Source organism: Primulina huaijiensis, chromosome 6 (genome assembly GCF_012295235.1).
Source record: "Primulina huaijiensis isolate GDHJ02 chromosome 6, ASM1229523v2, whole genome shotgun sequence".
Classification (NCBI taxonomy): Eukaryota; Viridiplantae; Streptophyta; class Magnoliopsida; order Lamiales; family Gesneriaceae; genus Primulina; species Primulina huaijiensis.
In genome coordinates this window covers 21,921,160-21,941,564 of record NC_133311.1, presented here as the reverse complement: position 1 = coordinate 21,941,564, position 20,405 = coordinate 21,921,160, and the positions used below count along the sequence as shown (strand labels likewise).

General features: G+C 33.4%; 3 protein-coding genes across 12 annotated transcripts; 1 reads left to right on the top strand and 2 right to left on the bottom strand.

Annotated features, from left to right (window-relative positions):
• LOC140978335 (uncharacterized) lies at positions 1-7,825 on the bottom strand. Of its 9 annotated transcripts, none has more exons than XM_073443278.1 (21): positions 7,685-7,825; positions 6,903-7,084; positions 6,288-6,542; positions 5,197-5,321; positions 4,754-4,798; positions 4,586-4,667; positions 4,413-4,481; positions 4,161-4,331; positions 3,984-4,049; positions 3,435-3,503; positions 3,160-3,342; positions 3,022-3,071; positions 2,473-2,634; positions 2,039-2,148; positions 1,840-1,934; positions 1,721-1,762; positions 1,075-1,197; positions 946-994; positions 813-862; positions 591-652; positions 1-321 (listed from the first exon to the last, which is right to left on the bottom strand). In XM_073443278.1, exons 2-21 carry the CDS (start codon positions 7,065-7,067, stop codon positions 252-254), a joined length of 2,043 nt encoding a protein of 680 aa, XP_073299379.1. In that variant the 5' UTR covers positions 7,068-7,084; positions 7,685-7,825; the 3' UTR covers positions 1-251. The 9 variants fall into 9 exon arrangements, 8 of the variants coding, with proteins under 8 accessions (XP_073299379.1, XP_073299381.1, XP_073299377.1 ...); XM_073443280.1 differs by lacking the exon at positions 7,685-7,825 and adding an exon at positions 7,538-7,651; XM_073443276.1 differs by lacking the exon at positions 7,685-7,825 and adding an exon at positions 7,207-7,531.
• A 3,818-nt stretch (positions 7,826-11,643) lies between these two features.
• LOC140979341 (tubby-like protein 8) lies at positions 11,644-14,473 on the top strand. Its single transcript, XM_073444694.1, has 9 exons — positions 11,644-12,278; positions 12,482-12,596; positions 12,722-12,898; positions 13,229-13,281; positions 13,357-13,453; positions 13,850-13,939; positions 14,017-14,112; positions 14,197-14,264; positions 14,353-14,473. The coding sequence occupies exons 1-9, from the start codon at positions 11,818-11,820 to the stop codon at positions 14,426-14,428; spliced, it is 1,233 nt and encodes a 410-aa protein (XP_073300795.1). The 5' UTR covers positions 11,644-11,817; the 3' UTR covers positions 14,429-14,473.
• Positions 14,474-14,763: 290 nt separating this feature from the next.
• LOC140979255 (AP2-like ethylene-responsive transcription factor At1g16060) lies at positions 14,764-18,823 on the bottom strand. Of its 2 annotated transcripts, XM_073444591.1 has the most exons (8): positions 18,422-18,823; positions 18,189-18,271; positions 18,000-18,008; positions 17,706-17,794; positions 17,513-17,586; positions 17,201-17,251; positions 16,472-16,548; positions 14,764-15,552 (listed from the first exon to the last, which is right to left on the bottom strand). In XM_073444591.1, the coding sequence occupies exons 1-8, from the start codon at positions 18,571-18,573 to the stop codon at positions 15,032-15,034; spliced, it is 1,056 nt and encodes a 351-aa protein (XP_073300692.1). In that variant the 5' UTR covers positions 18,574-18,823; the 3' UTR covers positions 14,764-15,031. The 2 variants fall into 2 exon arrangements, with proteins under 2 accessions (XP_073300692.1, XP_073300693.1); XM_073444592.1 differs by lacking the exon at positions 18,000-18,008 and having other exon boundaries at positions 14,765-15,552.
• Positions 18,824-20,405: the final 1,582 nt, after the last annotated feature.

Sequence of the window (20,405 nt, the reverse complement as noted above, 5' to 3'; positions counted from 1 at the left end):
TATACCAAGTTGATGCACCTCATCAAAACAAAACATACGGCCTGTTGTCAGTAGATGTAAACAATGCATACCAAACTGCCCACAAATATGCCCATTTTCGAACTCATGTCCGTAGCTATAGCTTGTATTTGTACACAATAAATGAATAGCATATATGTTAAACGTGGTTTCCAAATAGTAACTATCTGTATTTTGAGCCAAACCCATACCGAACCGAAAGGAATTATATGTATCAAGAAACAAATCCAAATTTAACTCATGAAGTTGACCTGTGCATTCTCAGCTTTGTACTTTTGAAGCTCTTCTTGGGCACAAATGAGCCTGAACAAAAAGAAAATGAGTTTCTTTATGTCAAGTTGGTTAATCATAGCTGGTCTTAGTATGTGGAGTAGTATGTGGAGTCAAGAATCAATTTAGGTACTGTTTCATACATTCCCCCTTTTTGTTTTCTTTATTTGTACCTAGACAAGCGAATCTTGTTCTTGTAAGAAATTCAAATATGATCTCTTAAGCTTGTCAATTATCTATATCCAATGGACATATAAAAAAGCATAATCATCAAACATGAGGTTTTTGGTGGTTATAAATACCTCCATTGCAAATCAGATATCTCGCGGAGTAATTCTTTTTCCCTGTCATGAGCTGCCTCTGACTGTAAAAACAGAATCCGATTAATGGAATCTGGGCATAAGTAGCTAGTGGAAACTAATGGGGCCATTTTCACACTCAAGTTTTTTTTCCCCAAAGAAAAAGACATGTTTAAAGTTTAAAAAGTTATGGTGAATTCATATAAACACTGTACTTTTGCATACCGGAAAAGATTTATCTGTCACAGTTGTATTCATTGGCATGCTGCCTCCATCTACAAAGAGGACTAGTCAAATGAAGTATTAAGAATAGACATATATAAAATTACGTTATTTCCAGATTCATTATACTGGTTACCCGTAGAATCAGCAACAGCTATTTGCTTCAAAAGATTAAGAATGCAATCCTATCAAGAAAAACATAAATACGCAAATAAATTTTTTTAGAAGAACACCTCGATACAATGTTCTTTTTCAGATGAATTACCCTTTGAGAAATATTCGTCTGTAGAACAGAGTGCAGCATCGGAAAAATGGCATGACCAAGAGGACTTGATGGTGTAGCATCAGAAGGAAATGGTGAAGGACTAGCAGGATGTTGATTGATCACCTAAAAATCGACAAAAGTGGAAATGTGATTAGGAAGGACATATATAGTCATGTGGAAACTCTAATTGCACACATCAGGTTTTCGAGCAAAGAACTCAATATGCTGTTTTAACACCTGCCGAAATTTTTTTATTTTAATATGCTAAGTTGGAATAATTGCTCCAGCAAAGATAGTGATCTTAACGTGGCACTTGTCCGTTGTAAGGTTTAAAAGTTTTGAATTATATCATCACTATCAGTTATAACTTTCAATAAAGCGATCCTACATTATCCATCAATTTATAAACAATTTTTTTATCTGTTCAATGTTTTAGATTTAAACAGTGATAGAAGTTATTTCTGTGTTATTGAAGAATTTTATTCAACATCAAAGAATATTTCCTTTTATCAGAGAAGTAATATTAGCATATTTAAGTTGTCAAAAAAGTTGTTTAGTCACTTTGTAAAAAGATCTAAAGAAATATCAAGTAAATAGCTTGGAAGAGACAATATTTTTGTTTCATTGACACAGATTTGTAACCAACCTGCATACTGTAGCTTTTCTGTAGTGTTGGAGAGGGAACCAGCTGTGGAATAAGTTAATTAATCTGAAGCAAATGTAAGCACAACCACATACAAGTTACAAGAGGACCAGAATAACAACCTTTTCCACATCTACATTTTCTGATGTAACCTTAAATCGTCCTTTTTGCTGAACCACTGCACATTTCGCCTTCTCATCAAGATCATCAACACTAGCTGCATTCAAAATCCGCAGTCAAGCAAGAATGTTATAATTTTAAATACATGAAAAGCTCATTTCTGTCATAATGAGAAGTTCTGAAATATAGGGCACCTCTTACTTGATGTTTTTAAGCCTTTGGATAAAATTTCTGAATGCCCATTATCCGTTGTTTGCTGACTGGAAACTCCACCAGTTGACAAAACTTGTGATTGGTTTTGGGCTTTGCCTCTAAGAATAACAGATTGTAAAAAATGTCAAGGTAATGAGGGAAACATTGAAAACATGCAATAAGAAACTATTTGTGTAATTAGATCTACATATGTGAATAATTGTAACTTTTTCAACCAGATGTTAGGAATTTACGTTTGAGGAAATTAAAAATTTCTCTAGACATATTTTAACTAAACAAAAAAATTAATAAATTACTCTGCCCATTTCAAAAGCAAAGCACTGAATCCTTGAAGCATATAGAGAGAACAAATGAATGACATGATGTATAAAGAACAGTATCGCTGGTTGTCAGGACAAGTGAATAAGCGAATTAAAATGTACCCCATATGAGAACTTGTAGGAGCCGCATCTGATAAAGGTCTATTTATATTGGACAAAAGTTTTTCCGACAGGTTTTCATTTTCATGAGATGCACTTGATTTTAACTGCTCAGTCGTTGAACCCGGGGAGTTCAGATCATCATCAGCCTTTTCATATTTGACTCTGAAGGGAAAAAAATGATTTTCATAAGCACATGCAACCATATTCATTTTCAAAATCAGAATTATGAGAACGACAAAGAATGGCCCAGTAACAGATAAACGCTAGATAAGAGCAGTTCAATAAAGTGATGGATTTGCAATATTGTGAGCTTTATACAATGGGAGAGACATCATATGCAGGACTATGTATATTCTTGGCACAATAAAACAGGAAACATATGCACTATCCAATGTCTGAACATTACAAAACAAAACAAAAAAGTTGAATATTAGAAAATGAAAAGGCAAATAAGCAGTATGAAAATAATTCATGCTGCTATGCTATCCTGTATAAACATGATATAAAGGAAACTGTTATCATATTATGATTATGATTATGAAGACATACGTGTTAGATTTGGAGTCAACTATTGAAAGAGAAGCATGAACATTATCGTCCTGCAAAAAGCTATGAACTTAGAACCTTGATGCCAAAAAGATATCCAGGAGTAACTTTTTCCAAAACCACATTATGGCATAAACATACTGAATCTGCAGCATCAGAATGTCCACTTGAAAAGGATGACTGGTGTTGGAGTTGTGAAACTTGTTTAGACAAAGACGACTGATGTTGAAGTTGTGAAGCTTGCTTAGACAGAGACATCTGATGCTGAAGTTGTTTGCTTTGCATATCTTCATCTTTTTCTACTATAACATCATCATCCTGAATCTGAAAGCATGAGATATCGTATATGTATTCATCAGGCAATTAATTGTATCGATTTAATCACATTAGTAAACAAAATTCAAAATATTGAATACCAATGAGGCTTGTGCCTTCATATCATCAAGGTTGAAGTTCCAACCACTAATCCCACGCTTATATTCATTCTGCAGATGTTTGTGAACAAATTAAAAAAAAACTTGCAACAAACACCAAGTACAAAAAAGTTGAATTCCCACAATATCTTTTAACACAAGGGCCAGATTTTCTTCAAATGAAAAACCTTCTATACACTTGTCAAGGAATTGCATCCATTTCGCAAAAACTATGGGGAGATTTACAATCAACCTCGCATATCAAAGTTATCACAAAATCTTATATCAGGTGTCAGGTATTGATTGTAAGTTGTAACCTATTTGATTGGAAAATATGTTTGAAAAAAGACATAGGAGAAATAATTGGGGCTGCAAAAGTAAACATCATTTCAAAAAAGGCTGATTGCTAGAAGGAAATACTATTTGATTGGAAAATATGTTGTTTGAAAAAAGGTACATGAACTGCTATAAACATCAAACAAATAATCAGCTGTAGACATTGGGTTCATCAAAATGTCATTGTTACCGAGGGGCAAGGACATGGAATCAAACCTGTGATATTTCTTCTTTCTGCCCATCTGGAATTTTCTTTTGTGCGAGCATGTCTTCCTCCTTTCTCTAAACATATCACACTTTTTTATCCGATTTAGAATATGATCACATAGAAAAATATGATGATGATGACTGCTATGAAGTATTATTTTGGCACGGTGTTATAAAATAACAGACCTTTAATGCTTGAAGACGATCACCAAGAGTTGGCAACCCTTCTATAAGAGTTCTAGAAATATAGTCATTAGATCTTGCTTGCTTGAAAAAAGAATGCCTCATTAACTTTTTTGCAGAAGGCCTTTTTAAAGGATCTTTAACCAAACAACTAGCAATCATCTGCTTAAAGGACTGGAAACGCAAATATACACATAAAACATGTAAAAAAATGTTTCATTGATAACTAATCAGATATGATTTTCACTAATATACCTTTGAGAATTTTTTGTCGCTCTCATAATCCAGACCTGGGGGTGCATTTTGCAAGGTCATGAGCAATACCTATAAAAACAAACCATACTGTGAATATTCTTGAATCAGAAGATAACCTGCTTACCAAAGGGCTCCTCATGTTGAAAGAAAACCCTTCTTAAATCAATAAAGACCTTCATTGGAGGGTATTTTGAGAAAGGGGCATGACCATGGGCAAGCTCCAAAGCAGTTATGCCAAAAGACCAAATATCAGCTCTGTAAAACATTTACCCTTTAAGTAAGAAAAATTCCATAACTTTGGTTATTATAGCAACTGTAGAATGCAAAACTTATTCACTGACTTGAAGTCATAACCATGCAATTGTTCCATGACTTCTGGAGCCATCCTACACAAGTACAAAATTCACTCCCATAATACAGACACAAAAATGACAAATGGTGAAAGTGCAAGCTCAAATTGAACTCTATGACAAGCAACATCCTTCACACAATGTAAATTTCATCAACTCAAGCTTATCTGTCAGTTGATGTTGCCACTGACAATCACTGACAGTTGCACAAGTATAATGGAATGGTGTTAAAAGTTCTAAATTCCAACGAATAGGTTTTGTTTTGCCTGTATGTGCATATTGTCAAATATTAATATATTATCCTATCAATTTATGTGTTGTCAATCTTTTCTGGTGCAAATAAAATTCAGATACCGGACCAACATAAAAAAATACATTACCAAGAGTCCTAGTAAAAGGAAATGTGTAGAACACCGAATCAATTTTATTCATACCAGCAAGGAGTGCCCACAAATGTATTTCTCATACGTTGTCTATCACCAGAATCAAACAAGCAGGCAGAAACACCAAAATCCCCGAGTTTGATACCACCGCGAGCATCAATCAGAATATTACCAGCCTGAGAGAATGCAATCATATAAGTAATGCATAACATTCACATGATAAAAAGATGCAGGATATTGTGCACTATCCTAATGGCCATGTCAATGGCTTGCTGCTAATTTATTGTGATGGTACTAAAGCAAGTGCCCAATCTATCAGGGATGCTCATGATAACACAGGCTCTCAGCTCAAAAGAATTCTTATTTGCATGTTCTGTTAACTTTTTGATATTTTGGACTAGAAAATGCTACCTCTCATTACACACGAGAGTTTTTCATGACACCTTTTTAAAGAAGAAAAGTCCTTCCTCAGTATAACCTCAGAATAACTTGAAGGGAACCTGGTTTGGATGATGATGAGATCCCTAGAGTTGAAAACCGGTTGACACATGCCCTGACATTTTTTGTGAAGAAACTCATACTAGCCATAAAAAACAGAGAATACATTTTAATACTGAAGTAGCAGACTGAATTAATAACACAAGGTTGTTCCTCAAAACCCTTAAATGTTGCACTTGAACAATATTATTATTATCATTAACAGAAGGGGATGTTATGACTTGGAGAGAAAAAAACAAGACTAAGAAATGGCTAGCCGTGATCAATATTTTCATATCCTTACCCTTAGTGAAACAGAAAAGTAATGACTCGCGTTCTCATTTCACTAGAACCTATGCAACAACCACCTATGCAAACATGGAAGCTACTGAGCACTACGTTAATCCAGTTCCTCGAGATACAAAACATGATCCACTGTCTCTAACATGTCTTATCATGCGCTGGAAGTATCCTTTTTATTAAACCTTTTTTGAAACTCTTTTTGTAAATAAATGGCAATGATCTCATATTGAATGGCAGTTAAAAGTTTAAGCTATTAAAGAGATTAGTCTTAGACATTTAAAGTTCTTATTTCCAACTGCACCTAAAAAATAGGCATTTAAGAGTAGATTGTATTTGAGACAATTAAACAAACATCTACTCACCTTGACATCACGATGAATATGGCCATGTTGATGAAGATATTCCAAGCCCTTCAACACCTCGCGTAAAATGGTAGCAATAACTGCCTCCTCAAAACCATTTGGATGTGCAGCCTTCAATATGTGAAGGCAAGAACCTCCAGCCATGAAAGGCATAACAACCCACAGAGTGTGATCGATAACAAAAGAGCAGTGTGATTTAAGAACATTGGGGTGGTCAACTAGGACCATTGTCTGTGCTTCCCGTGAAACATTATTCTGGATGTAAATGCCAGAACTGAATAAGAAAATTTGTTTTGCTAAAGTTTCAGGATACAGGATCAATCATCATTCATTTAGAATGATAAGTTTAAGCAGATAAGAACATATTCAGTGATGTCTTACAAGCAACTAAGTGAAATTGCCTCTAATAGAACTGATAAAATTGATCAGATTAGCTCTTGGTGAAAGCATCATAGCATAAATAAAAATAGAACTTCGATTTTAAACAAAACACTATTTAAAATCAAAAGGAAAACACCTTAAACAGGTATCATAAACATTTCAAATTCATGAGTCTTCACCCATAGGAATAATATACATATATAGTAGCCATAGTTTGGCAAAGAGATGAATTACCAGATCACAATTAGCCCGTTCAAAGTCCAGAATTTTGATGGCAACTATCTCATTCAGTGTATGGCACAGCGCCCTATGAACCGAGGCACTGACACCATTCCCAATCTCCTCAAACAGAAGATAATGCTCTGCTCCAATTGGATATTTCTTCTTCTCCTTCTCCATTGAACTCAAACCTCAATCTACAATCAAAACACTCACGTAAATACAAATCAACCCCAAAGCACAAACTCGAAGCTCGATACATACATAACTACGCCTAGCTGGTCGTCCTAGAATCCTAAATTCATCAAAAAAAATAAACCTGACTTCTAGACCCACGCAAACAGACTCGTTGGAATTCAAAAATTCTTAGAGAATTTCCTCATCATCATCGGTTGCGTGGATGAATAAACCCAGAACCATGCTACATTCGAAATTTCATGAACAAACAAACCCAAAACGAAAAACCCAAAAACAAACATGCGAAGACACGTTGAATTCAATCTTTCTTTGCGATTTTGCTCCTTTTCATCTGTTGCATGTGATATCAACCAAGAGTGTGAATAAATGCAGAATCATCCTAGAATCCAAAATTCATCAACAAATAAAACCGATTCCAAAAACCCAGAACAGAATAACGTAAAAACTCAAACTTTATTCGAGATTTTCCTGCTCTTCATCCCTTGCATGTGATGCCAACAGGCAATAATAGTACATTAATAAATGCAGGAAAAGAATCACGGGGAATGATGACACAATAAATAAAAAAAGAAAACTTGAAAACAGATAGTAGCAGAAACCTGAAATCGAGGGAGTTGAAGGTCGATTGATATAAAAAAAAATATATATACGTATGTATGGAGAGGAGGAGAGATCAATAGCATCGCCGGTTAATGGAGGGAGAGTTTATCAAGCATAAATTCTGTATTTTATTATTTTTTTTATTTATGTACGCATGTTTTTAGGTGGATTGTATTATCTTATATATATCGAAAAGATTTTTTCGTACAATTTTGTTTTGATTGACAAAAATTTGTTTGAAATGATTTTCACGGGTTGTATTTTGTGAGACAGATCTCTTATTTGGGTCATCCATGAAAAAATATTACTTTTAATGTTAAGAATATTACTTTTTATTGTGAATATCGGTAGGATTGACCCGTTTCACAGATAAAAATTCATGAGACCGTCTCACAAGAGATCTACTCTTGTTTGTTATTCATTTACAGTGTTCATTCACATTTATTTATTGAATACGATGAAATATATCAAAATTATATGTTTATTAGATGACAGTTATCTCATTCGTAAACATAAAAATTAACATGATTAATGGACAACATATCAAAACTATTATTATTATAAGGCAAAAATTTGTGTGAGACGGTCTCACGGGTCGTATTTTGTGAGACGGATCTCCTATTTGGGTCATCCATTAAAAAGTATTACTTTTTATGCTAAGAGTATTACTTTTTATTGTGAATATCAGTAAGGTTGACACGTCTCACAGATAAAGATTCGTGAGACCGTCTCACAATAGACCTACTCTTATTATAATATATTTGTAAATATCTGTTTTCTATCAAATATTTGTAAAAATTCAGCGTAATATACTTTTTCATCCGATATGGAATATAATCATAGGGATACGATATGCGTTCACTAACCCGAATATGGCAAAAAAAAAAACTATTATTTTCAATTAATTGATGTTAATTTATAATTATATTAAAATCATTCCTAGTCAAAACCTACTGCCTACACAAACTTATTCGGGGGTAGTTATAATTGGAATGTGCTCATTTCTTTAAATTGCCCCTTATAGTCTATTTTTGTCATTTATTTTTAAAAGGCAGACCAAAATATTCGATTGTGGAAAAAATAACATTTCTGTTGAAATCCAAATCATACAAATTTAATATGAAATCTCGAGTTCGAAATTTAATTATAACAATATAATTAATATCACCTAACTAAAAAATATGAATATATGAACAAACTTTAATAAATTTCAATTGGAAGAACGGTTGTACTTACCTCACACGGGTTCAACTCCCAGTCATGGACTCATGATATTATTAATAATAATAATAATAATAATAATAAATATATATTTATTATTTTATATATATTTATTAGGTATTTTAAAATATTATTGAAAAAATTATGAAAATTCCAATTCATGTGAAATTATATTAATTAATAAAATAAAGTATTCAAACAACAGAACTATTGTTAATCATGTGTCCGGAATTCTTTACATTAAAGGGGTCAATCCATCATTATTTCTTCACCCACCTTCTTAAGTATGATAGCTTAACCTTGAATCAAAGTTTACTCACCTCTTAATTTTGTTCAGACGACTTTTCTTATTTTTTTTTAAAATTTAATCTTAGATCTTCCTTAACAAAAGATAGTATTATAATACCATTAGATTTAGATAACAAAACAAATTTTCATATATCACCTATTTAAATAAAGTTCAAATGTAAAACGAGTCAATTCGCGTCATATTCGAACTTTATTTTTTTTTACATAAAAATACTATTTTTTTAATGAATCGGAACGGATGTAAGGACTATAAGTGCATCAATCATTCTTGTTTATGCCACTGAATATTTAATACTGTGAAAATTACTTTACAAAAGAAAAAGGAGCCACTTTTCCGGAACAAATTAGTACCGATCGAGGAGAAAACCAATTCCACAAACTCTAAAGCAAACAGCTGTTTCAACAGTAAGTTGTAGAGGGTGAGGAGGTCCACACACCAACATAGTGAAAGTGTGAGCATCTGATATGGAATGAACGATCAAGCTAAGGTGTCAATTGTAACTTAATAATCATGTAGTACGTTGGTGCTAAATTGTTCAACTATGGAATGGTCAAAATTCTTGTAAATCAAATTAAATTGTATACGAGTGTTTTTAGATACAAAACAGTAATTTGAATTCTACACAATTTTTAGTTCTTGGAGCCATGTGGTATGCAATGGGTACGGATCAAGTTTTCCTTCTGAAATTGCTTTCTCTGATAGTGAGTAAAACCAACCATTCCTCCATTTGGACTACAAACACAACATTTACCAAACGCGAAATCAAGTTCTTTACCTCCTTGACCGCAATGGGGAAGTGTGCAACCACACTTGAGTAAGCACATAATCGGTCTTCCATTGCTTCTTCGAAGACTATACCTTTCTCTGCGGCTGCCAATTCAGATAGAAGGGCAGACACCTAATGTTGCAAGTTTTAGATTAGCCTAGTTACGTTGTTTGCATTTACATTCAATGTTCTGTCAGACTTCAACAATTTAACCTTTTTAAAATAGCCGATCGTTCAATGAATGTTCATATCAAATGATCCTCGTTATATACAAGAGATGATTTCTAGAGTAGAATAAATGAAATTACCCTCAAAATTCAGAAGTTTCAAATTATTTAGGTAAGCTCATGAAATGGGCACTGTCTACCTCAGAACAATATTCCTTCTCCACAGCACCAACTGTAGCGCTAGGACAAGCACATATCCAATTAAGCTTCTCAAGAATTTGCTGCATCTTGGTTTTAAAAATAAGCTTTATATTTGATATCAGATTAAGATTATGAACTTGCGTCTAATTTTATCTACAAGTTAGTTTAACAAAATTGTTTAAATCCACGTATACGACTACAAATAACATAATTGTGAGATATTTAACGCTATCAAATATTTACCGTAACACACAATTGGCTCCTAATCTTACAAGGACAATTATTCATGTTGCAACATATTATATCTTGATCTTGTAAGTGTGCTTCCTTTAGTTCCAACAAAAAAAAAGTCAATATAGACAATTGGTGATACGGAATTTAAGTTTTCCTCAAACTAAATGATACTAAAATGTTTGGTTGACCTATCAATCAATGGTTCTCCCTCACACCCATCACCAAAACCCTCCATTAATTACCTGCAACTTTTTTTAATTTTTTAAAAAGTTATTTATTTCAGTAACAAAAAAGTGTTAACTATATTTTTAAATTATTAGTAAAGATATATGAAATTTTGTTTTTTTTTTAAATACTAATATTAATTTATACACATAGCAAATAAATCGATTAAATTACCATCTAACATTTGTTGAATAATCGAGAAAGTTTTTCAAAAAAATTGGAATTTTTTTGGTAAATAAATTTGTAAATCGAGTTTTTTTTTAAAAAAAAATTCCTGAATCCAAACATTTCAACCATTATTTTTTTTATTAATTAAAAAAAAAAACCCACCCATTTTAGTGTTTCTTTTGGGCCTCCCAATGATAATGGATCCTGACTTTTCTCAGTTTAAATTTCTTGGCGCCTGCTCTTCTTCCCAGACCGAGCCGCAACTAAAAAAAAATCTGAAGGGCCCATACACACTCAGATTCAAGACTCGAAGTCCAATAAATATATTTAAAAATAATATACATTAAATACTGTTGGTCGTTTATCTTTGTCTATACACCTTCCAAAGTAGAAAATTTATTAGTTGGACCCTTGGAGCTGTCTATCCATGTTTTAGTCAATGAAGTAGGTAAGCATATGATGAACTGAAAAATTTTTATAGTTTTATCAATAATTCAAGTCAGAGATTGTTTATTATAGTATATTCGACTGACGTAGTTGCAAACAGATATCAAGATGTTTTTATTATTAAGATATTATTCACATGATAATTGATACGAAACCAAAACACGGGTTGAATCATTTGTCAAGCCGTAATAAATTTACCTGATTAGTTCCAAAGTACAGATTTCACACACAAAACCGAAAACTTCCTTATTCGAATTTTCAAATTCAAATAGCCGTTTGTTTCATCTGTAACACCAAAAAAGACACGCTATTACATAAATCCAAGATTCATAATTTCCACTCAACTCTCCAAAACCCCTCAAGTACTTCCTCCAAAATCCAAACTTTTGAACCATGGCTTGTTGCAAAGAAACCACAATTTGTCGCCAATCTTCGTGCAGTTCTTCCCTGTATCGGAACCCCCTTATCGAGAGGAAACATAGCCGTAGCTCCAGCGAAGGAGAGTGGAACGGGGCCTCAATTTCTGTGAGAATGCGCCGTAATTCAGCTTTTGATAATGAAGATAAAGAGAATTCAGCACCAAATATAACACCCGAGAAAATTAATGGGAGAGAAAACAAGGTTATTGAAAATGGGAAAAAAGACAGTTTCTTGAGAGCATCTTCAAATGGGAAGGAGAATCTGTTGAAGCCATCTTCTTTGCAGCTGTGCATGAAGAGGCAAGTGCCCGATTCGAACATTGGATTGAAGATTTGGGATGATTTTGGTTCAGAGAACAAGGATTCGGTCAATGTTTGGGACCATTCTGATTCCGAAGCTGCTCCAGTTTCTTCATGGTCGACTTTGCCGAATAGGTTGGTAATACTCAATGAATTTTATTCAAGATTTCAGCTTGAAATAATGCTAGTAATGGGAAATAAGTTTTATTTATTAAGAGGCACAACAGAAACATCAATTGGCCATCTGGAATAGGAAAAAAAATCAAAATGTTCGGATAATACTGGCTCTGGATTTAATCATTGAAGGTGGCGGGGTTCTTGGTTATTGTGCTTTGCAGGTCCTTGTTGTGTAGACCTTTGCCGGTGGACGTAGGGAGATGCACATGTATTATAGTGAAAGAAAGGTCGCCGGATGGATTCGATGGAGGCACGTTGTACACACTTTATACAAACGTAAGACCAATTTCGAGTTTATGGAATTGGTTTTCGACTTGATGTTTGGCACTTGACCAAGTATCATATGAAAATTTTGGGCTTGATGCACAAGACTTATAATTGTTGCTTATGTCACATGATAGGAGGGTCAGGGGCGACAAAATCGCAAACTTGCGGTGGCTCATCACAGAAGATCCAAAGGAAGATCAGAGTTCACAATATCTATAAATCCAAAGGCCAAAAATATTGGCTTAGATGACAACTTAATTGGCATCGTGACTGCCAACATAATGGGATCAAAATACCATATATGGGATCAGGTAAGCATAAAGTTTCCTAAATTTAGCTATAGGCATATTTCACTTCACATATGGGTTCATATGAGTACTTTTTTCAATATGTTCTTTTATATCTGAGCTCTGATCGAGTCACTTGAATTAGGATTAGAAGTCGAATTGATTCCCATGTTGAAGTCACGGGATCACAATGAACCATATTTTAATTTGACTTTATCACATATTTAAACTCGTCCTAATTTTGATAATTTAAAATGTAAACTAAGCAGATTATTGAAAAAAGTCGTGAGTTAGCTTCATCTGCATTAGTAAATTCATTTTATTTTCTTTGACAGAATTTGCTGCATTTTACAGGGGCAAAGTCAGAATATGTTGAATAGGAACCCCAAATTATTGGCTGCTGTGAAGTAAGTTGAATCTTTAGGAACAATTTTTTACCAGTTCCTGATGAAGTTATGAAAGCTCGACTATGGATTTTGCAGATTCGTGCCTACTATATCTACCTGGACTGGAAGTTACCGAAGCATGAAGGCATGGATTCCTAAGCACTACTCTATGCAGCTGAAGAATACTAATCAGGTAAACTTGATGCAAGCCCGAAGTTTTGAGTATGGAGGATATATATAAACTCAAAAAAATTAGGAGAATAGAAATCAATTTTTTTTTATATGCAGTACCTAAGAATATATGTTACGAGGAAAAATGAAGAGAGGGGGTCCGTGCCCCGTCAGGCTCCTCTGAGTCTCCGACTCTACCACTATATACCTTAACAATCCCAAATATGGTCCACTTATATCTGCAATTTGGTGTTTTTTGTTCTGCAGCATGAAAGATTTGGATAAGGTTGATGCTTACCATCAGTTTTCAGTAATAGTTGTAGATGTTAGGCCCTGTGCTTTTTTAATCAATAGTTTCATCGAACTTTTTGGAAAAATGTGATCCTATAATTATATCGAGTAGCTTTTTATGTATTAGGTACAACATATTAATGGATTACCCACAGAATGGGAGATGAACAAAGATAAAGTTCATCAGCTGTTCTCAAAAGTTCCTCATTACAATAAGGTAGGTGTGTATAGTGGATTTAATCTGATCATTTCCTTCTCTTACATAACGTAAGATAACTCCATTATTTTGCTTAGACCTCGAAGCAATACGAGCTGGATTTCAGAGACAGAGGAGGAAGGGCAGGTCTTAAAATTCGAAGTTCGATGAAGAACTTCCAGTTAACTTTGGAGGTAATCATTCATTATACAACTTTTGTTTTAAGCTACCGAATTATTTGAAGAGACCGATCAAAATCGTATTGTGATTGACATTAGAGAAACGGAAAGCAAACAATCCTTCAACTTGGAAGAGTGGCAAAGTCCAAATATGAAATGGATTATAGGTAGGTGACATCAAATATAAATGTCAAGTATCCCTGGTGTTATTTTCCGTGATACATTACTGAGAATCAGAAATAATCTATTTTGCAGATATCCATTAACTGGATACCAAGCCTTCTGCATATGTTTGGCTTCCATAGATTCAAAACTCTGCTGCACAGTATGATTCGAGCATTTCTTGATGAATCAAAATTCTACCGCAAGGATCAAATCCATCACTATTTTCCCATTGATTTTCCGCACTAAATATTTTATGCGCTTAGGTGCTAGATTTTCATCCATAATAGAAAAACTGCAGCAGTTACCTTAAGAACTGGTAGAAACAATAGTTTTTCCATGAAAGCAACTTTTTAACACATAAAATATCACAATAAATTGGTAGAAACAATTTCTGACACACAAAAAAAAAAAAAAAGAAAGAAAAACAGCAGCAGTTACCTTAAGAACTAAGATTGTAAGATATATGGAAAAACTAATCATGCACTGACAAAGATTGCCCAAAATAGAACTTTAATGAAATTCCTTTGTAAGAAACCCATCTATTAAAGAAATGCAGTGGAGAAATGAAAATTATATATATCTACACTTGATTAATCATCAAATAGAGTGGGGAAATCTCTCATTTCTATTATAGTATTAAAAACCTAGCCTCTTTTGCATGCTCCAAGTTACCAAGTGTCAATCTGCCTTAGAATATTGTTGGCTTCAAAAAAAGAATCAATTAATCTGAGTCACTAAGTTATGAAATAATATCACTTTTAATTTATTGCTAATCATCAAGATCGTACATTGGCAACGCGAAGGAATCATAGTCCCCGAAAATAATGCTTTGCTCCTCAGAGAACCTGCTCGAATCTTGAAAATCGAACGAGGTTTGTATGTCATCAGGAAAGCAACTTCGAGGAGGGACATCGCGTTCAGAGAGGCTCAAAGGGCTGTCACAGGTTGCTGTTTGCTCCAACATTTCCTTGAACTTGGAGGATTGTTGCAATATTCCTAGGGCCGACATGGCAGTGATGGATGAGCCACCGAGATATGGTGGCGTTTCGGTGGTGGTCTCAGCCGAGCTCGAGCTTTGCTCGTGGTAGTTGAGGTAGGCCAATCCTGATTCTTGATTAGGGTTGTGGATCTTGTTAATGTCAACTTTGTCATTAGGGTTTGCTCGTGCATCGCTTGCCAGAGGTTGCGACAAATTGATATAACGACTTAGGTTGAAATTAGTAACAGCATTGATCCCTCGATATTCTATGGCTGCCATGTCGTATGCAGCCGCAGCTTCTTCTTGGGTAGCTGCACAAAATCAAAATATAAGAACCAAAATGAAATTCGACCACTCAACTAACATCAAGATCTTAAATTTAAGACGAGTTAATGAGTATAGCTCAACTCAAAGAACCTAAACGGAATTTATTCAAGGGCGATTTGGGAAATTCGGTTGTTTTAAATGAGTAACTGTAAATAATAAATTCAAGATTTCAAATTGCATGAAAATTTTGGTGGGCAAGTGTTGAAATTTTAATTGCATTTACAATGTACAATAGCAGATCTTGCTAGCTGTTGAGGGTTGGTGATCTACGCAATATAATTAGCCAACCATATTCTTTTGCTTTCAGCTTACTAACTATTTGCCATTATACTTGATGCTCGTTTATACATGTGAACATGTTGTTTTAATATTTGACTTGTTACGCCCCAAAACTATAATAATTAATAGAAATATCATATATTTTAGGGAAATTGCATTTTTCCTCATGTGTACTTTTTTATTTATAGTTTTGATCTTATATGCTATCAAATTTCATTCTAAGTCGGGTATGCTTGAGGAACTATTCTTAAGCAGTGTATTTTTATATTGAATAGGTCTTTTGTGAGACGGTTTCACGAATCTTTATCTGTGAGACTGGTCAATTCTACCGATATTCACAATAAAAAATAATACTCTTAGCATAAAAAGTAATACTTTTTCATGGATGACTCAAATAAGAGATCTGTCTCACAAAATAAGACCCGTAAGACCGTCTCACACAAGTTTTTGTCTTTTATATTATGAGTACATCTCGGTGGACCTTTTCAAGTTCAATCACCCATTATTTAATATAATAATAATGAAATAATAAATTTAATAGTGAGTGAAAATAGTTCGAGACTTAAAAATAATAAATAATAATTAAATATCTTAATATATAAGCAAATATATGTTATGACGTACCATATGTCCCAAGGTAAAGATATTTGTTGCCGAAGACTCTTCCTATGCGAGCTTCCCATCTTCCATTGTGATGATGTCTAAGCCAAAAAAGGCAAACAAATTAATGCCCAAAAATCTTGAAACCATGGAATAGAACACTCACATTCATCATGCCTATTATTAATTTCCCATATCTAGAGCCAATTTTTAGTAATTGGCATTAGTCTGGAAGGAGAAGATAAAATTGGGTATGTGCATGGTGAGGAGGCTTCTATATATGTATATTTTTTAAAAAATGTGCGTATAATTTGAATATTTTTTCCGACGACACATGAAATTCGCCTCTAATCTATATCATAATAATACATGTATATATCATTCAAATTTTTAAATATTTATTCATAGAGTTCACAACTTAATGGCACAATTTTGAACCTTTGATATGTGATAAACTAAAAGGTCCGTTTTGGCAATAAGTGATGTGAATTCAAATTTTGGTATAGGACCCTATTGTATTTATGAAACGCATCAAATTATTTTAGTTGGGAGATTGTGAACTTTTTCAAAGCCATTAATTATTTCCCTGATTTATGCGAGTCATTGTCATATGTTTTGTCACAGAAAAGATAAAAAGAAGAGAAGTAGAAAATATTTGTGGAGGCTAAAATATTTATTACCTTTTTAAGATAATAAAACATTATTAATTTTTTAATGAGATGAAATTAATGAATTTCAAGTAGACTACGTTACCTCGCCACTCCTCTATACTTGGACACGCCTCTAGAAAACCCACTGCTTTTCCTGCCATCGAAGTTAATGAAAAATGTCAAAACAACGTTAACAACCTAGACTCGTTGAAATGTAACGAGAATCTTGACCAAAATGAAGTATTTAAATTTTACTATAAAATCTATAAAAAAATAAAATAAAATTAAGGGGCCAAAATTTAAATTTTAATGATTATTACATAAAATTTAATTAATTTTCATTAAAATTGGTGTTTTTTTTCCTAATCACTCTTGCAACGAATGGTGTATTAACTTGGTTCTGGTTATTTTGTACCTTCTCAATGAAGCAATATACTCTTCCTTCGATTGGCCTTCCATTTCCTTCAACTCTTGTTGATAAGTGGAAAGCTACATACATAAAAATAATTCAAGCTTTTTAAATAAGTCGTTAAATTGAAATGAATCGTACGTCATTTTCATGAAGTCGATGATCATCAATAATCAAAATTGTCTGGAGTTCGAATTACTGGAAAATTTAGGATGGTGTCTTGTCCCCAATACTTCGATGCAGCCAAGTCATATGCATGTGCAGCTGCTTCTTCGTCATCGTAGGCCCCTAAAAAAACACAAATTTAAAATCATAACATGGGATAACATTCAGTGAAAAGGGCCGATTCGTGATCAAATCAACAAGCTTTTTCATCACTAAAAAAGTGTTTTTTTATTGCTGATTTGTTTAAATTTGTAAAAGGGATTTTTTTCATTCTTGGCTTATTGTTTGAACATGTAAATTACATGATAATTATGGTCAATATACTTACCAAGATATACTGCATTTTTGTAGGATCACATCAACCACCAATGACAAAAATGCAAACCAACAAAAAGCAAAAAAAAAGGTAAATCCGCATCAGTGATGGCGTATTTAATTAAATAAATTGTGCTACTCTTCCTAATCATGAATAAAAATATTTATTAAAAAAAAAAGAAGAAATGAAATCTTGACATACCTTGCCTCCCTTTCTTGTTCTGGGATTCGTTCCAGCAATTCTTATCCCACAGATGAGCTTCATATCTACCCGTCCACCGGTGTCTGAAATATTATTTCACCACATCATTCATTTATCACTAATTTAATCATTTTGCCAATAAAAAAAAAGAAATTAAGAATTCATGACAATCAGTAATAAATCGATAAATTCAACATGCAGAAAAACATAAATCACATAGAGAATTATATTACCTTGTGACCCCTCGATAAACAGAGCTACGTTGCTGAGGAGACTCTCTCGGAACACTTTTACGTGTTCGTTTGACCTTTGGAGAAGCCTTAGTATTCTTTTCTGTCGAATTGACAGCACTGTTTTTAAGGTTTTGCTTTGAGGTTTTCGCCATGAAAATTTCAGTGCAGCAAGAAGACCCTAAAAAATCCACACGTTTTTAAAATGTAAGAAAAATGAAGAAGAAGAAGAAGATTATACGGGGTTTGATGAGATTTGTTAACCAGAAAAGAAGACTGAGTCCTCCAATGAAAATGGAAACAATGTTATAGCGTTAGTGAGGTGGGGTAGGGTTGGTGGCCGGCGGAGTAAAGGGTGGGTTTTGTAGGTATTTAGTGGCCGTCTGAAAACGGCTGAGTTTTCTTGTATGTTGTTTTCTTCATTTGATGTGGGCTATTGGTTCGTGATTATCCAATAAACTTTTTCATTTCAAAATTTAATTCGCAGCTGCAATTTCTGGTCATCATATTTTAGTCAATGCATTTGCCTACATACATACATCTAGTGATTTTACATTTTTCTTTATTATAGCCGTAGTTTTTTTTTTAAACTATCATCCGTTGAATCGAACACATATTTCTCGTCTATTATGAGATGTTTATGTCACTGTACCACAAATAATGTGACAATTATACATTTAATCACACATTTATATGAAGTGCACGTCTCTTAATTGATGAGTACTATTCACATGCACATATAAATATATCTGAAACATTAGATTAACTTACCATTACAATAAAATAATACAAATATTGAGTCAAGTCAAATCGTTTATCCATGATTTAATATCTGGTTTCATGTAATTAGGTTTGTATAATCCATATTTGTGTACAAGCTTTAACATGCATGGATATATAGTTTCCCTTCCTTAATTAAAATGAAATAATCTTGTACATGATTTTACGAAAATAAACTATGGAAATAGTTGAATTAAACTGACTGTTGATTAATTTTACAATGCAATAGAATCAATTAAAGTCCATTATAGCTAGGTGGGACAGTTTGGGTAGTTACCGACTGGCGCTGACATTGATTGATATTACAGCATGAAAGCTTTTTCCACAAGGCGGAATGGCAGAGGCAGGCAAAATGTTGACATGTATTTAGCAAAAATGAAACTAAGTTATGTTAGCTGTGCACGTCAATTGTATAAATAATCTAAAAGTTTTGGGGTTGAGTTATGTCCAAATTCCAATCTTAACTTGGTATCAGAACTTAGGTTCCACCGTTATGTGTTTGACTGCCTATAGTTAGGTCACCCGTTCTGTCCATTGTTGGGTCATTTGTAAACTTCACACTCTAGATGTTTATTCCTGAGCGTGGGGTGTTAGTTGTCCCACATCGGTTGGATAAATAACCTGGAAGTTGCATATATGGATTTGGACAATCCTCCCTCCTTGAGCTAGTTTTTGGAGTTGAGTTAAGTCCAAGTTCCAATATTAACAGGTTAATTTATAGATCATAATGTGGGATTTCTTGTTTAAATGGAACTTACGCATTTCCCGAAGTAATTTTTTTGTATGTTGTAACTTATCTCTGCTATTTTATGTTATCTTCCTCGACGGACAAATCCAGATGAAAATTCATACTTGCTCCAACTTTTTTCATCATCATTATGGAAAAAAATAGAACCATTTTCTTTTCTTTACAAAGTCCCTTTTCAATATCCGCATATAGTGACAAACAGACTATTTAATTTGACCGGATCGCATGATATATACATTAATAACAGATACGACCTGGTTTAATGGAATGCTTTTGGTTTATATATATATATATATATGAAGTATTTCATTGTTGCATCTAATGGAAATTTAATCGGACAAGAAACTTATTTTCCTCTACTTGATCATTTCATATTTAAATCATTAAAACATGAAATCTATGTTACATACGTTGAGCCCACAACAATAGTTGATATTATCCAACTATATAATTAATTAT

Coding starts and splice junctions, on each gene's coding strand:
- LOC140978335 (XM_073443278.1), bottom strand. CDS start 7,067: ATGGAGAAGGAGAAGAAGAAATATCCAATTGGAGCAGAGCATTATCTT. Junction 6,543..6,902: donor AACGGGCTAATTGTGATCTG/GTAATTCATCTC, acceptor ATTTACATCCAG/AATAATGTTTCACGGGAAGC. Junction 4,482..4,585: donor CAAAATACCCTCCAATGAAG/GTCTTTATTGAT, acceptor TTGTTTTTATAG/GTATTGCTCATGACCTTGCA.
- LOC140979341 (XM_073444694.1), top strand. CDS start 11,818: ATGGCTTGTTGCAAAGAAACCACAATTTGTCGCCAATCTTCGTGCAGT. Junction 12,899..13,228: donor AATACCATATATGGGATCAG/GTAAGCATAAAG, acceptor TGCATTTTACAG/GGGCAAAGTCAGAATATGTT. Junction 14,113..14,196: donor ACTTCCAGTTAACTTTGGAG/GTAATCATTCAT, acceptor GATTGACATTAG/AGAAACGGAAAGCAAACAAT.
- LOC140979255 (XM_073444591.1), bottom strand. CDS start 18,573: ATGGCGAAAACCTCAAAGCAAAACCTTAAAAACAGTGCTGTCAATTCG. Junction 18,272..18,421: donor GTTTATCGAGGGGTCACAAG/GTAATATAATTC, acceptor ATAATATTTCAG/ACACCGGTGGACGGGTAGAT. Junction 17,252..17,512: donor TATATTGCTTCATTGAGAAG/GTACAAAATAAC, acceptor CTTCGATGGCAG/GAAAAGCAGTGGGTTTTCTA.